The 17,044-nt window shown below is 41.6% G+C and overlaps 1 protein-coding gene across 5 annotated transcripts in view; it reads left to right on the forward strand.

The window, feature by feature from the left end:
* smad1 (SMAD family member 1) overlaps positions 1 to 17,044 on the forward strand; it is a 145,941-nt gene that overhangs the window by 105,219 nt on the left and 23,678 nt on the right. For all 5 annotated transcript variants that reach the window (XM_080193244.1, XM_080193264.1, XM_080193271.1 and 2 more), the window contains one exon: positions 11,063 to 11,284. In XM_080193244.1, the coding sequence (XP_080049370.1) occupies positions 11,063 to 11,284 (222 nt within the window). The remainder of the gene's footprint in view (positions 1 to 11,062; positions 11,285 to 17,044) is intronic.

A 17,044-nucleotide genomic window follows, 5' to 3' on the forward strand; every position in this document is an offset into this window, starting at 1 on the left:
ACTAGTCGCTTTGCTCATTATAAATTTCTGTCTGTTCTTTCATAATGGAAAATGTCAATGTGACCTCAGATCTGCATAATCTGACTGCATGGTCTTGTAGTTCTCTGTTTTCTAAAAAATGTTTTCATCTGCCATTTTGTCCCTCACTAAATTGGATTTCTAAATTTCAAAACAAGGCTTTAGCTAAACTTTTTTAAAAATGTTTCATGTCACAATAACATAGAATTTATCTGTTGAGTTTAATTGCCTTTTGTCTTTAAATACCTTCTTTAAAGTTTTTACTTAAAGCGCTGGGTTTGGAGTTGGTATTTTTGCCAGAATGGCACAAACAGCGGAATTCAAATGCACAGTCTTGGCATAAATGTTTTGTCCTCACTTTATTATGAAGCATCATGACCATGCAGTCAGCTATGCCAAAAAATATGTTGCAGTAGGCCATTCAGCCTGTCAGACCCATTCAATTAGATCATGGCTGGTCATCTATCTTAATACTACTTTCCTGCTCTATTTTGATGTTAGTATATGAAAATCTATTGATATCTGCCTTGAACATGCTCAATGATTGAACTTCCATGGTCCTCTGCGATAAGAGACTTCCTAAATTTTACCACTCTGAGTGAAGAAATTCCTCTGCATCCTGGTCTTAAATGGATTTCCTGGATTTCAAGACACTGTCCCTTGGTTTTAGACTCACCAATTAGGAGAAACGTCCTACCTACATCTACATTGTGTAAGTTTCAGTGAAGTCCCCTTTCATTCTTCGAAACGCTTGAGAGTACAGGCCCAGTTTCCTCAGTCACTCTTCGTAAGCCACCATCCCAGGAATCAGTCTGGTGAACCTCTGATGCGCTTCCACCATGGTAAGTATATCCTTCCTTAATTAGGGTAAATCCCAGATGACTATAGGGTGAAATTGATGATTTAACTTAAGGATCACCACACCTCAGGGGAGGAACAAGTTGAGAAGACCTCAGCCATTACAGGAAGTGAGCCATACTGTTGGCATTGCTCTGCATCAATAACCATCTGTCCAGCCAATTTGGCTAAACTGACTTTTTTGGATAAGGAGACCAAAACTACTCTGGATACAGTCTCACCAGGCTTTACAACTGCAGCAAGATATCGTCACTCCTGTATTCAAATGCTCATTGCGATGAAGGCCAACATTCCGTTTGCTTCCTAATTGTTTGCTGCACCTTGTGACATTAGTGTATCTTTAAGGAATTATTTTTAAAAAATCATGCTCCCTGCAGCTCACAGCCTTCACTGATGTCATTGTTGCCAGGCTGTCTACGAGGAGTCCTTTTATTTCTCAAGCTATTCTTTATTTTTGGAGCCTAGATAGAATGGATGTGGAGGGATAGTTTATTTTGGCAGAGATATTGGTGACTGGGGGGCATAGGTTTAGTGATTGGTAGAAGTATTAGAGGGGAGATGAGGAAAACTCTTTTCACCCAGAGGGTGATTGGGGCCTGGAGCTCTCTGGTGGGAAGGGCAGAAAAACACGAAAAGATTAAGAGATGCCTGGGTATGCTCCTGAAGTGCTGTAATCTGCAAAACTGCGAGCCAAATGCTGAAAAATGTGATTAGGCTTTTTTTTTCAATTGACACAAAATGGCCTCCTGTGTTGTGAACTTTGATTCTGAAAATGCAACTTTACTAAATTTGAATGATGTAATTTTTGGAAAAAAAAAGTGTCAGGTGAATTAAAAGAGTACTTAAACATTGATTTTGAATGCAAAGAAGATAAATAGATTATATCTGCCAGACTTTCTACACAGTCTAACTATAATGGGTATATCATCATACAAAATTGTGGAAGGAACAGTTATAATGTTGCTACAAAACTTGAATCCTAAATAAGGACTTTGGTTGCAATTTTCCTGATCACACTCTAAGTCCTGCCACCAGCTGGAAAGTCAGAGAGGTTCCTGCTGGTGCTGGTAGCGCTTACCAGGTCCAATGCAATTCATTTAAATGAGCTATCTCTTCCCCCATGGGAATCACACTGCACCGAATGACCCAGGCGTGGGTGCCCTGCTGGAATTGCCAATCATTTGTTCAGCTGACAGTCAAGACCACTTCCTGCTTTTTTGTCTCAAGAACTGAAGCAATTGTCACAGTACTGTAGGAAGCATTTCATGTTAGATATTTCGTCAGACCAATATTTTTGATTTGAAACTATGGATTACCTTCTGAAAATCTGTACTGCAGCAAGAACCCTAAAAAAATTCAATCCTTTAACTAAATTGCTTCCCAAAAATTTACTTAATTATAAGACTGAATAGACATTAAATCAGTGTCCATGTAAAGAATGTGATATAGCTGAAGCAAACCTGTAGTTTTCCCCATGACAACTACATCATTCTATCCTTCACACATACCCATGATCATAGTTACCCAATACCAACTCTGCATACCTCCTAGTGAACAGGTGCCCACCATCTCACTCACAGATGCTGAAAATGAGGTGATCCATCATAAGCAGACTTGCATTCTTGCAGAACACCTTATCATGGCCTCATGATGTCCCAGAGTGACATTGACAGTGTGTTAACGGGACCTAAGAAGGTCAACATTAAGAACATAAGAACATAAGAAATAGGAGCAGGAGTAGGCCATCCAGCCCTTCGAGCCTGCCCTGCCATTCAATAAGATCATGGCTGATCTGTCGCGGCTCAGTTCCACCTTCCCACCCTCTCCCCATAACCCTTAATCCCCTTTCTTATCAAAAACCCATCAACCCGCGCCTTAAAAATATTTAGCGAGGCAGCCTCCACCACTTCAACGGGCAGAGAATTCCAGAGATGCACCACCCTTTGAGTGAAGAAGTTCCTCCTCAACTCCGTTCTAAACCGCCCCCCCTTCATCTTGAGGCTGTGCCCCCTAGTCCTACTGTCTTTTTTGAGCGGGAAGAGTCTCTCCACCTCTATCCTGTCCATCCCATTCATCATCTTCTATGTCTCAATGAGATCTCCCCTCATTCTTCTAAACTCTAATGAGTACAAGCCTAGTTTATTCAGCTTCTCCTCATAGCTCAACCCCCTCAACTCCGGTATCAGCCTAGTAAACCTCCTCTGCACTCCCTCCAAGGCCAAAATATCTTTGCGCAGGTGCGGCGCCCAAAACTGCACACAGTACTCCAGCTGCGGCCTCACCAATGCCCTATACAGCTGCAGCAAGACCTCCCTACTTTTATATTCAATCCCCCTCGCTATGAAGGCCAGCATCCCATTCGCCTTCCTGACCACCTGCTGCACCTGCAAGCTGGGTTTTTGCGACTCATGCACAAGGACCCCGATGATCAGGAGAAAGCAAAGTTATGCTGAAAGAGTCTGGTGCTTTAATAGTTTGTGGCATTTTTGTTACAAGTGGTACTGTTGTTACTTGCAAGGTCAATTTCAGATCCAAGGTAGCCACAACAATTGTCAAACTTCAGACTTCTAAGAGCCAATGAATAACCTAATGAATCAATATTGAAATAGACAAGACTTTGCATCCTCATTCTTTGTCATTTGCAACATGATTCTAATGTATGCCTTAGCTAATATGAATGGTTCTTCTGAGGATCTCACTGGACAATGTAAAGAGGGTCACTAAAATAATTACAGAGAATACTAGCAAAGGAGGTGGCCAGTCAGCCCATTAGATGCCAGCCATCTGAAAGTGAAAGTGAAACCATTTTTCAGCCTTTGGCTGTAAACCCCCCTCCTTGTAGATCTTGGAACTTCTAATGGCATAAGCATGCCTTGCATGTTTCATAAGCTTTATTTTCCCCCCAACATCACTCTATTTCTTCAGCTAATCTTTTTTAATCCATGCACCTTGGTGACTTCTATGCCATTCAACTTAGGTCCTTATATATACATTATTTCATGCAGTTAAACGAAGTCTTCCCCTGGCATGTTGGCACAGTGGTTAGCACTGCCGCCTCATAGCACTAGGAACCCAAGTTGGATTCCTGGTTTGGGTCACTGTCTGTGCGGAGTCTGCATGTTTTCCCTGTGTCAGCGTGGGTTTCCGCTCGGTCCAGAGATATGCTGGTTAGGTGTATTAGCTATGCTAAATTCTTCCTCAGTGAATAGGCACTGGAGTGTGGCAATTAGGGGATTTTCACAGTAACTTCATTACAGTGTGAATGTAACCCTACTTGTGACTAATAAACTTTACTTTAAAACTTTATCTCAAGCATAAAAAAACCATTCTATTCAATCTTGAAGTGCAGCAGAGTGAAAGAATACTGAGTGAAGAAGTGGAAAAATGAAACTTATGGAAACAGAAAAGCTTTGCAGGCAAGACAAAAAAGCCAATGGTTTTAAAAAAGCAGTACTAGAAGGCCTTTTTGTAGGTAGGCTCAGAAACTTGTAAATGTGCAGTGTTTAAAAAAATCAGGCTAGACGGAAGGCTTTGGTGAATAGAGGAAGTACTTCAGAGTTCGGTGGCATGGTAGCACAGTGGTTAGCACTGCTGCTTCACAGCTCCAGGAACCTGGGTTCGATTCCCGGTTTGGGTGACTATCTGTAGGGAGTTTGCACGTTCTCCTCGTCTGTGTGGGTTTCTGCTAGGTGTTCCAGTTTCCTCCCACAGTCCAAAAATGTGCAGGTTAGGTTGATTGGCCGTGCTAAAATTGCCCTTTAGTGTCCTGATGCGTAGGTTAGAGGGATTAGTGGCTAAATATGTGGGGGGTGAGGCCTGGGTGGAATTGTGGTCAGTGCAGATTAGATGGGCCAAATGGCCTCTTTCTGCACTGCAGGGTTTCTATGTTTTCAATGTTACTAAGGCCTGAAATGATTGTATCAACAGTGCAGGCTTTGATCTCTCCTGGAGCTGTCAGTCAAAAAGCTTTTAGCTGCTAATACACCATTTGCTTCTTATAATCAACTAAGCTGGCTAATCCCTTTTTGATGTGTTCTGGATTGTCAATCAAGCAGCCTCGTAAAACTCATTGGAGGAGTATAAATGAACACTGAGGTGAAACTGATAGCCTCCTGTCAATGAAAGCAATTCAGAGTCCAGATAGCAACTCCTGCTGTTTCAAAGTTGCTGCTGTCAAACTTTTGAATGGACCTACCTCGAATAAAGTTGATCTTTCTTTATACCCTAGCTATGACTGTAACACTGCATTCTGCACTTAATTCTTTTCCTTCCCATGTCTATAGTGCACAAGAAACAATACTTTTCACTGTATATCAATACATGTGGCAATAAATCACACCAAAAAGTAGCGGAATCTCGCTATTGAAACTAACAGGTCCTTTCAATCAGGGCACTTTAAGTAGGTCAGGTATCACATGGACTTATGCAGTCAACCACGGATAATCCTTACTGTAGAATGGAGTGCTGCTGTGATGTTTGAAGTCTTCTAGGTATCCAGAGGGTGTGGATTTTAATGTGACCTGGCCACTTCAATGGTTCTGATCTTCATCAGAATGGTGCCTAATATCACCATCCTGAGAGTGATTACCATGATTTCCAGGGCAACAAGAAGCAATTCAACCACTTTAACCCCCAAAGTTAAGCTCTATTCCACCCCTGCCTCTCCCACTCGCACAGGTACCTTGTGGAAACCCTTTTCATAACAGCCTGATAGCAGCAGAGGGCCCATGGGCACAATTGGAGACTGGACCCCCTCAGAGTCTATGGCACTAGGTCCCCACTTGTCAGGACTTCCACTCTTTGAGGCCTGTGCAACTTCCAGCCCATAAATTGCATTCAAATACATTTAAATCAGTTTCAAATCAGGTTCTCATCCACTCTGGGGGAAGGGTGTGGAGGGGAGTAGGGACGGGATCGATGCGTGGAGGGAAGCCCAATTTGGCCTTTTTGCCTAATTCAATGGACAGGATTCTTGGTTGGGGTTAGCAGCCCTGACAATCATCCCCTTTGTCATAGAAAAGATTGGTAGTTCAGAAGCTGTTCTGTTTGATAATTGGCGTTCAGATTAGTAACAGGCAAATTTCAAGGAAATAAAGTTTTCTCCTTGAATAATATTGAACCCATTGAAGGTAAATCTGCCTTTTCAACTCAGGAGAATTGATTTCCTGATTATTTTATATTCAGTGATGATAAACAAGTCACAAGGCAAAAAATGTGTTCATGTTTTTAGCCTGATTTTATATATGGACAGCTTTAGGGTGGCATTTTCCAGAAAGTAAATTTTGAGTCTAAAGATTTGGTGAAAAAGTAATTAGAAATCCTGTATTTAAATAAGTATTGTTATAGTAAACATGCTAATTTGATTGCAGATATTTTGTTGGTCCGCACGAATGGTGGATTAAAAATCTTGCTTCTGTGCACACTTCTGCCAACTGGTTCTATTATAAATTTCTACTGCTTTTATAATGAAATCTTGTCCATGCAAGCATGTCTTTCTTGCTAGTGGAGGTGGCAACCTTATTCTGGATGGTAAAATTGCAGCAATTGCAAAATTACATTAAAATGACATAGTTTCCTTTTTAAATTTGAGCCAGTTATAATTTTAATTATGAAATCCTGAGGGCTGAATCGATTACTTTAGAATAGGATGAATTAAGTGCTTGTGCCATAGTCCAATTCACCCAACCTCAATACATTTTATCATGTCTCCTTGTCACAATATGTTGTGACAGGCAATGGACTAGTATAAAGAAAAATTGAAGTTGAACTCTTCTGGGAATAAATGGGATCAAATGAATTTTCCTTAGTATATCTACGGTTTCAAAATAATTGGAAAGTACAACATAAATTGCTTTATATGACCAATTAGAATATAACTGCACATTAAAATGAAGCTTTCATCAGAACAATGTTATTCTTTGCTTACAATCACTTTTAAGACACAACATTTTAAATTATGAGTGACATAACTTATTTGACAATCCAGGCACTTTTTAAGTATGTGCATAAAAACTTAACAGACATTTGGAGACTGCACAAAACTTATTTTGAATTATTTAATCTGAAAAAATACAGATTTAACTGTGGTGATAAAGTGAGCAAATATGCACAAAATGGAGGGAAGGGAAGGCTTGCAGCTGTTTTCTCATGTCTGCCAAAATGTAACTTGTTACTCTCCTGAAAAGATTTTAACTGTAGCTTTTACTAGGTGGGTGAGTTGACATCATGTGATCCTTAAAGGAAATTGGCTGAATAATTGCCAGTGCAAAAGAACGTAAGCTGCCTTTTCAAGCATTGCTGGTCTTTAGCCATGTGGGAGTTTAGTTTATGGAAGTGCTATCCACAATACAAATATTGAATTGTATTAAGCAACTATTCTTTAATTTTGCTACCAATACCAGTTTGCAGTTTGTCCAGTATTGTTTTGGAAGACTGAACCACTCCTAATCATTAGCTGTATTGTCTATTGTGTCCCACCACACACAAGAACAAAGAACAACCCAGCACGGGAAACAGGCCCTTCAGCCCAACGAGCCCGCGCCGCCGCATCCTCCTACACCTACTCTGCCCTGCATGTCTGCAAGTGGAACCCCTAACTTAGCCAGATTCAGGGGAGAATAGTGTCAATTTGGTATACCAATCAGCCTAAGAGCACATCCTTGGGGTGTGGGTGGAAACCGGAGCGCCCGGAGGAAACCCACGCAACCACAGGGAGAATGCACAAACTCCCACAGACACGGGCCCAAATCCATGTATCTGCACAGCTAGCAGTGCTAGTCACTGAGCTGTTGCGGCGCCCGTCTACCGGTCCAGGATCAAGCACACACACCGACACGAAGTACTAGGCCACTCCTGGAACCTCCAAGAGCGGCCCACGCACGACCCACCGTGTGCATGCCCCTTGTTTGACAACAAGGTGGATCTCCACCTGCGGAATAAAAAGACAAAAACGTTAACATATAAGTCTGCATTTCCGATGTCTCCCAAGGCTCTGACCCTATTTAATACCCCTTACTATAATCCTCCATCCTTGTTTCGCTCATGTGTCTATCTAAGTAAACCTTAAACGAGTCCAACGTTCCTGCCTCCACCACCCTACTCGGTAGCGCGTTCCATACCCCCACGACCCTCTGCATGAAGAACCTTCCTCTCACATCCAAATTATACTTCTCCCCCTTCACCCTTAGATCATGACGTCTCGTAATTGTACCCAGTCTAGGGAGCAGCCTCTCACTATTGACTCTATCTATTCCCTACAGCATCTTATATACCTCTATCATGTCTCCCCTCAATCTCCGTCTTTCCAAGGAGAAAAGTCCCAGTTTCTCCAACCTTTCCTCGTAACTCAGTCCTTCCATGCCAGGCAACATCCTGGTAAACCTCCTCTGCACCCTCTCCAGAGTCTCCACGTCCTTCCGGTAGTAAGGTGACCAGAACTGGACGCAGTACTCCAAATGCGGTCTAACCAACGTTCTGTACAACTGAAGCATTAGACGGCAGCTCCTATACTCTATACCCCTTCCTATAAAGGCTAGCATTCCATAAGCTTTCCTCACAACCTTCTCCACTTGTGTCGCAACCTTCATAGACTTGTGAACCTGCACTCCCAGGTCCCTCGGTATTTCTATACTCCTAATCAGTCTTCCTTTTATCACGTAGCTCCTCTCTGCATTATTCCTTCCAAAATGCATCACCTCGCATTTGTCAGGATTAAATTCCATCTGCCACCTATCTGCCCAATGTACCAACCTATCTATATCCTGTTGTATCACCTGACATTCCACCTCAGTATCTGCCAACCCTGCCATCTTGGTGTCATCCGCAAACTTGCTGATCACACCACGTACGCTCTCTTCCAAATCATTTATGTATACTACAAAGAGGAGAGGTCCTAGTACTGAGCCCTGCGGCACACCACTGGTCACTGGCCTCCAGCCCGAAAAGGTCCCCTCAACAACTACCCTCTGTCTCCTATTGCCCAGCCAGTTCTCAATCCACCTAGCTCCACACAATTGGATGCTTTTCATTTTAGTCAGTACATTACTCTTAAATTTCTGTTCCATGCACACTAGTACAAGCAGAAAGATTCAGAACTATCGTTCAGTGTTTGACTTAGAAGATAAAACCTTTACCTGGTGAAAAAATACTTTAAAAGGTGTGACATGACTCATTCTATTGACTTAATATGTGCATCTAAATCCTGACCTTCCATATCTCTCATTGAGGATAGCGTGGTGATGTCTTATGCAATAGATGAGGCCAAAGTTACATGAGTAAGATGGGTATAGAGTGATGTGGGCCAGATGCAGGCAATTGGGACTATCTTAGTGGTAAAAATTGGGTGGCATGTAAACCTCTGCGACTCTTGATGATTCATTCTGAGATACTGATCGACTGTCATTGCTTTGGGAATCTCAATTTGACCACCATTTTTAAATAACAAACTAAATTTCAAATTTTTACATTCTTTTTGCAAATTACATTCATCCCCACAAGTTCCTCTATCTGGTGAATTTTCTCCCAAAGTTTTGAAATTCCTTTTCAAAATTACACCAAGACACTATGGCACAGTGGCGCACTGCTGCCTCACAGCGCTACGGGCTCAAGTTCAATTCCAGCCTTGGATCATTATTTGTGTGGAGTTTGCACATTCTCCCCATGTCTGCATGGGTTTCCTCTGGGTGCTCCGGTTTCCTCCCACAGTCCAAAGATGTGTGGATTAGGTTGATTGGTCATGCTAAATTGACCCTGGTGTCTGGGGGATTAGCAAGGTAAATGGGTGAGGTTTCAGGAATAGTGCCTGGGTGGGATTAGGTCCAGACCCAGTAGGCCGAATGGCTCCTGTACCGTATGGATTCTATAGAATTCATGAATTTTCCTGAAAATTTGGCAAGCGTCAGGTTCTGAACCCCCCACCCTCCACAAAATCAGAAGACCCAATGGGATTCGCTAGAGACCCCATGCCTTGCCAGGTTGGCATTGCCCCCAGGCATGTCCCTGATCACCGTGGGGTTATACACTGTTTGGGGGGGGGGGGGGGGGATATTTTGATCATATATCACTGTTATGCGGAAATTACAGAATGCTAATAGTTCTGTGTCAATACAGTGAATTTCTGAGTTTTGCCATTTTGTTATGAAGAGGCAACAAGGAATGGCCAAGTGTTTTTCCCTGGAGGACTGATTTTGTTTATTCATTTGTTGTACATGGGGGTGTCACTGACTGGCCAGCATTTATTACCCATCCTTAATTGACCTTGGAGGACAGTTGAGAGTCAACCACATTGCTGTAGCTCTGGAGTCAGGTTGGACCAAGTAAGGAAGGCAGATTTCCTTCCTATAAAGGACACAAGTGAATCAGATCTTTCTTTTGATACTTGGCAATGGTTTCATGGTCATTAGTAGATTCTTAATTCCAGATTATTTTTAACTGAATTCAAATTCCATCTGGCGGGATTAAAACCTGGGTCCCCAGAACATTAGCTTAATTTCTGGATTAATGGTCTAGTGATAATGTCGCTTGGCCATCGCCTCCCCACCATTATCTCAGTTCCTAGTGGCTGTGGCCCCACAACTATCACTTGTTTCGAAGCAGATTGTCCACTTACGTATAGGTATAATTGCACAGGAGAACAAAATTTGCAGCAAATTTAGGTGATTCAACTGGTTAAGATAATAAGTAGCTGAATCATATGGGTTTTGACCTACTGTGCACTAAGATAACTGTTCTTGGCAAGAATGTTAGAAAACAATAATTAACCTTTGTGAGCCTGTGTTAAGAAGGAAAAAATTGGTAAATATTATGGCATGTAATCCATAGTCAGTGACCCTGCTTAAGGTGAAATTGTCATACCCCCTGTGATTATTTGGACAGGCATTCAACATTCCAGCTCTGATTAATTGTCCATTATTGAGGTGCCAGACTATCCCTGATGCATCTGGAATTGTACCCCAGCAAATCTTTTATTCCTTCTGTTAAAGGGTTAGAACAGAAACTATTTTAGATGCTTTCATCTTGTGGGAGCAACTGGAAAGTGAATTGTTGGCTGATGTATGTAGCGCCAATTATCATATGATCTATTCAACGTAAATACACTAATTCTTGATGTTTTCTTGATTTCATGTTTGGTGGTGATGGGAGCAGCTGTTCATTTAGGAGAAATTAATGGTAACTTTCCTCTTTGTAGATGTTCAACCAGTTGCTTATGAGGAACCAAAACACTGGTGCTCTATTGTCTATTATGAGCTGAATAACCGTGTGGGAGAAGCTTTCCAAGCCTCCTCTACTAGTGTCTTAGTGGATGGGTTTACTGATCCTTCAAACAACAAAAATAGATTCTGCCTTGGGCTTCTATCCAACGTGAATCGTAACTCCACTATTGAAAATACCAGAAGGCACATCGGTAAAGGTAATCTCTCCATTTTTAAAATTCAGTGGGAAATGTTGCATGTCATAACGTAAATAGCAGTAAGAACATAAGAAATAGGAGCAGTAGTAGGCCATCTAGCCCTTCGAGCCTGCCCCGCCATTCAATAAGATCATGGCTGATCTGAAGTGGATCAGTTCCACTTTCCCGCTTTCTCTCCATAACCCTGAATTCCCTTGTCTGTCAAAAACCTATCTACCCGTGACTTAAATATATTTAGCGAGGTAGCCTCCACCACTTCTACGGGCAGAGAATTCCAGAGATTCACCACTCTTTGAGTGAAGAAGTTCCTCTTCAATCCCGTTCTAAACTGCCCCCCCCCCGCCCCCATCTTGAGGCTGTGCCCTCTAGTCCTGCTGTCCTTTCTGAACGGGAAGAATACCTCTACCCTATCCATCCCTTTCATTATCTTATATGTCTCTATAAGATCCCCCTCATCCTTCTAAACTCCAACGAGTACGGACCCAGTCTATTTAGTCTCTCTTCATAGTCCAACCCCCTCATCTCTGGTTATCAGCCTAGTGAACCTCCTCTGCACTCCCTCCAAGGCCAAAATATCCTTGCGCAAGTGTGGCGACCAAAACTGCATACAGTACTCCAGCTGCGGCCTCACCAGTGCCCTGTATAGTTGCAGCAAGACCTCCCTGCTTTTATATTCTATCCCCCTTGCTATAAAGGCCAGTATTTCATTCGCTCATGGTGAAGTAGTACTCTTGGCCCCTTGAGTTTGCTCTGCCATTAAATATAAACATAGTTGACCTTCTGCCTCAAATCCACTATCCTGCCCAATTCCATACCCCTTGATTACCTGAGACCAAATATCAACCTTGAACTGATGTGGGAAAATTATGCTCATAGGCCACATCTTGCAAATGGAGGCTTTGGCCACAGAACTATATCTGGATATGGAAATTGTTTTGGAATCTGGGGTTGTAGGGGGAGTGTAGCAGCCATAAATGCTGTAAAATTTAAGGATCATAAAGATAAAATAGATGTGCTCTATTTTCCCCTTCTTAATAAACCCTCAGTCTCCCTTTGCTGAATTTTAAACTGTTCCCAGCGCTCAGATCTTTTGTCCTTTCTGGCCAATTTGTATGCCTCTTCCTTGGATCTAATAAACCTACTTCTAATTTCCCATGTAAGCAATGGTTTGGCCACCTTTCCCATTTTACTTTTGCGCCAGGCAAGAATAAAGAATTGTTGCAGTTTGCCCAAGTATTCTTTAAATGTTTGCCATTGCCTATCCGCTGTCATTCCGTAACTAATGTTTCTCAATCCATCATAGCTAATGCATGCCTGAAAGCATCACAGTCTCCTTTATGAACATTCAGAACCCTTAACTCAGAATCAACTACCTAACCCTGATGAAAAATTCTATCATATTATGGTCGCTCATCTCCAAGGGGTCTTGCACAACTGTATTGCCAATTATTCCTTTCTTATTAGACAATACCCAGTCTGGGACAGTCTGTTCTCTGATTTGGTTCCCCAACGTATTAGTCCAGAAAATTATCCCATGTACACTCTGAATTCCTCCTCTTCAGTTTGGGGGTCTGTATACAACCTCCATTAATGTTTTTTGCCCCTTAATATTAATCAGCTAGGCCTACAAATCTGCCACTATCTGGTTCTTTTGGCAAATGCCTTTAATCTGTGACCTCTGACTCTTCTGCCATAGAATGTGTTACTCCTTATTTACCTAATCAATACCCTTCATGATTTTTTTCATCTCCCCTCTTAACTGAAGTTCCATATCCCTAATGGTATTAAGAATGTGTCTATAGGAATTTATAATGTAGAAAATTGATAGGATGTACATACCAATACAAAATTTTAAAATAGATTCTAGTGTGTAAGACTACTCTTTACTGTGTTGTTATGCCAGTGCAGACCGGAAGGTTCCAGGCTCAAATCCTGGACTGTCAGCATTCATGGCAATTGACCTGAGCAAGAATTAGCACCTTCAGTGAGGGAATGAGAAAAATGGAGAACCAAAACCAGACAAGAAGAGTTGACTTTTCATAAAGGCTATTAAACCCCGAGTATAAAATAAATTGAAGTTTTGAAATTCCAGTGTATACGCTTAAAGCAAACCAAACTGCAGTAATCTTAAAAGGACTCTCGCCTTGTGTAGCTTTGTGTATACTGACCTGTTTTTAACAAGGTGGCTGCACTCAGGAGAAGTCTGCCTCCAGCATCCAATCAATAGCTAACTCCATATTACCTGGAAGCACTTTTGTTGTTCTTGAACTACTTCCCATGAAGCTCTGCAGGATCTGCATTTTACATGGACCACTTCTGATGCCAATCAATCAGGAGCAGTGGCTCAAGTTACATTGTGTCACTGGTGCACATTAAATGTTTCCCCCAGTTCAGAGCCATAGGACTGATTGAAAGCATGGACCATTATTTTCCCAGGTTTGATCTACAAGGTGTACTGCTGCATGTTAACATTATTTCCCAAACATGCAAGCTCCATCATCTGAAAGGGCAACAGGTACATCGGAACACCTTTACTTCCAGGTTCCCTTTTCAAAGCGTACACTATCCTTACTTGAGCATGCATTGTCATTGCTTTGTCACAGGTTCAAAATTCTGCAGTTTGTTATCTAATTGCACTTTGAAAGTACCTTCATTCACTTCCTGAAGGGAAAACAATGGAGAAATATCAACCTTGCCGGTGTGTTCTGCCCTAATATTTTTTTGAAACTTTAGGCCAGGAAGCAGTACTGAAATGGGGTAAAACATCTTAAAGGTATCTATACTGATAATGGCAAAAGACAAAATGGAAGCTTGAATCACCATCTTTCAATGACTGTTGGAAATGGGAGTTATGTTAGGCATCTTGGAAGATTGACAATGTAATTCCTGTTGTTCAAAGGGGATAGACCAGTTCAGTTGCTGCACACCCTCCACCATAATTTCATCTCCATTTCATAATTCCATCTGGATGAGGAGGAGACTGGTTTGTTATGACAGTTATTGTTAGCACTCTTAATGTGGCCTCTTAGATGTGCATGAGAGTGAAACAAGGTCAGAAATTATCAGTATAAATAAATAGTTTGTAATTATGAGCACTAAACAATAACTTGTTTATCCCTTTTATGTTCTCAGGATGTCTTTGCATACTTCATGACCAAGGAATTGCATTTTTAAAAAAATATATTCTTGTTTGGTTTTGTTGCCCATTCTTTGAACTAAGTGGCATGCTAGTTGATTTCAGATATCACCTGAAATGCCATTTAAGGTCATTTAAGAGCCAACCACATTATTGTGGATCTAGAGTCAAATTTAGGCCAGCCTAGGTAAAGATGACAGATTTCCTTTCCTAAAAGACATTAGTGAACCAGGTGGATTAAAAGACAATCGATAGTTTCAAGGCCACCATGACTGAGACCAGCTGATTAATCAGCTGATTTAAGTTCCACCATTTTTTGTGGTAGGATTTAAACTCGTGTTCCCAGAGTATTAGCCTGAGCCTCTGGATTATTAGTCCAGTGACACTACTCTACACCACATCTCCTCCTTATATGTAAAATGTTACTGTTGTAAATGAGATGCATGAGCAAATTGTGTGTTTTTGGTGTTTGAAGGAGAAATGTTGGTCAGGATAACATGAAGCTGCCATGTGCTGTATAAGGACAAGTTGTTCTTAAACCACGCTAAACACCATCTAACGGTTAGTTTGAGCCCAGTACTAATACCATAAACACAACTTAATGGTTAGTTTGAGCACTGAGGACATAGACCTGAAACTGAAACATGGAAAATAGAAGTATGAGTAGGACATGCAGCCCTTTGAACCTGCTCTGCACTTTCATCATGGCCTACCATCAAATTTAATATCCTAATGTACACACCCCCCACCCCCAATATTGCTTGATCCTTTAGCCCCAGGACCTGTATCTAATCTCCTCCTGAAATCACACAACATTTTGATCTTCACTACTTTCTATGGTAATGTATTCCACTGATTCACCATGCTCTGGATGAAGAAGTTTCTCCTCACCTCAATCCTAAAAGGTTTACCCCAATCCTAAAAGGTTTACCCCTTATCCTCAACCTATGACTCCTAGTTCTGGACACCCACAACCATCTGGAACATTCTTTCTGAATCTATCCTGTCTAGCTCTGGTAGAAATTTATAAGCTTCTATGAGATCACCCCTCATTCTTCTAAACCCCAATAAATATAGTCTGATTCAAGTTAGTGTCTCATGTGACCTGCCATCCCAGGAATCAACCTGTTAAACCTTCACTGCACTCCCCTACAGTAAGGGCATCCTCAGAAAAGGACACCAAAACTGCATACAATATTCCAAATGAGGCCACACCAGTGCCCTATCTAATTGCACTAAAACATCTCGATTACTCAAATCCTCTCCCTATGAATGCCAACATACCATTTATCTTCTTTACTGCCTGCTGTACCCGCGTGCTTACTTCCAGTGACTGATGCAGAACTCCAAGATCTCGCTGAGTATCCACCTCTTTCAATTTACACCCATTAAAGTAATAATCTGACACTTTATTATTGCTACTGAAATGAATAACCTCATATTTATCCACATCATAATGCATCTGCCATGCAAATGCCCACCCACTCAGCCTGTTCAAATTATGCTGAAGCATCTCTGCATCCTCCTCACAGCTCACCCTCCCATCCAACTTTGCATTACCTGCAAGTTCCCTCTGCAAAATCATTAATACATAATTTGAACAGTTGGGGTCCTAGCACAGATCTCTGTGGTACCCCATTAGTCACTGCCTGCTATTCGGGAAAAGACCATTTATGCCAAATCTTTGCTTCCTATCTGCTAACCAGCTTTCTATACATCTCAAAACACTACTCGCAATCCCACTTTACATAATATCCTTGTGAGACCTACTCAAAAATCTTCAGAAAGTTTAAATAGACCATATCCACCGGTTCCCCATGGTCAACGCTACTAGTTACATACTCAAAGAATTCCAGTAGATTTGTCCAGCATGATTTTCCCTTTTGTGAATCCATGCTGACTTTATCTGATTGTACCACTGCTTTTCAAATGCTGAGGTATGAAATCCTTGATAATGGACTCAAATAACTTCCCCAGTTCTGACATTTGGTTCACTAGTCTGTAGTTCCCTGTTTTCTCTCTATCTCCCTTTTTGAATAGTATACATTAGCTACCCTCCTATCTGTAGAAACAGTCTAGTGAATTTTAGAAAATGACCACCAATGGATCTAATATTTCTAGAGCCCTTTCCTTAACAACTATGGAATGAAAATTATCAGGCCCTGGAGATTTATCCCAACAGTTTTCCCAAAGCCATTTCTTTATTAATACAGATTTCCTTCACTTACACTTTTCTCAGAACACTGGTACATTATTCACGTCTCCCTTTGTAAAGACAAAAGCAAAGGACGAATTTAGTTTCTCAGCCATTACTTTGTTCCCCGTTATGAATTCTCCCACTTCTGACTGTAAGGGGCCTACGTTCATTTTTGTCGATCTGTTTTGGCTGGGCACTTAGGCAATATGGGTAGAGCTCTAAAATAAGGTGGGTGCAATCACTCTGACGGGATTATACTTTAGGCCCCCCCTCCGCCCCCAAGCGGGACATTGAGGAACAAATATGGAGGCAGATTACTGGAAAGATGATAATAGGGTTTCATAGTGGGTGACTTTAATTTCCCCAATATTGACCAGGACTTCCTTAGAGCAAAGGGCTGAGACAGGGCAGAATTTGTTAGGTACAT

Source organism: Carcharhinus amblyrhynchos, chromosome 1, assembly GCF_965287045.1.
Source record: "Carcharhinus amblyrhynchos chromosome 1, sCarAmb.v2.hapA, whole genome shotgun sequence".
NCBI lineage: Eukaryota > Metazoa > Chordata > Chondrichthyes > Carcharhiniformes > Carcharhinidae > Carcharhinus > Carcharhinus amblyrhynchos.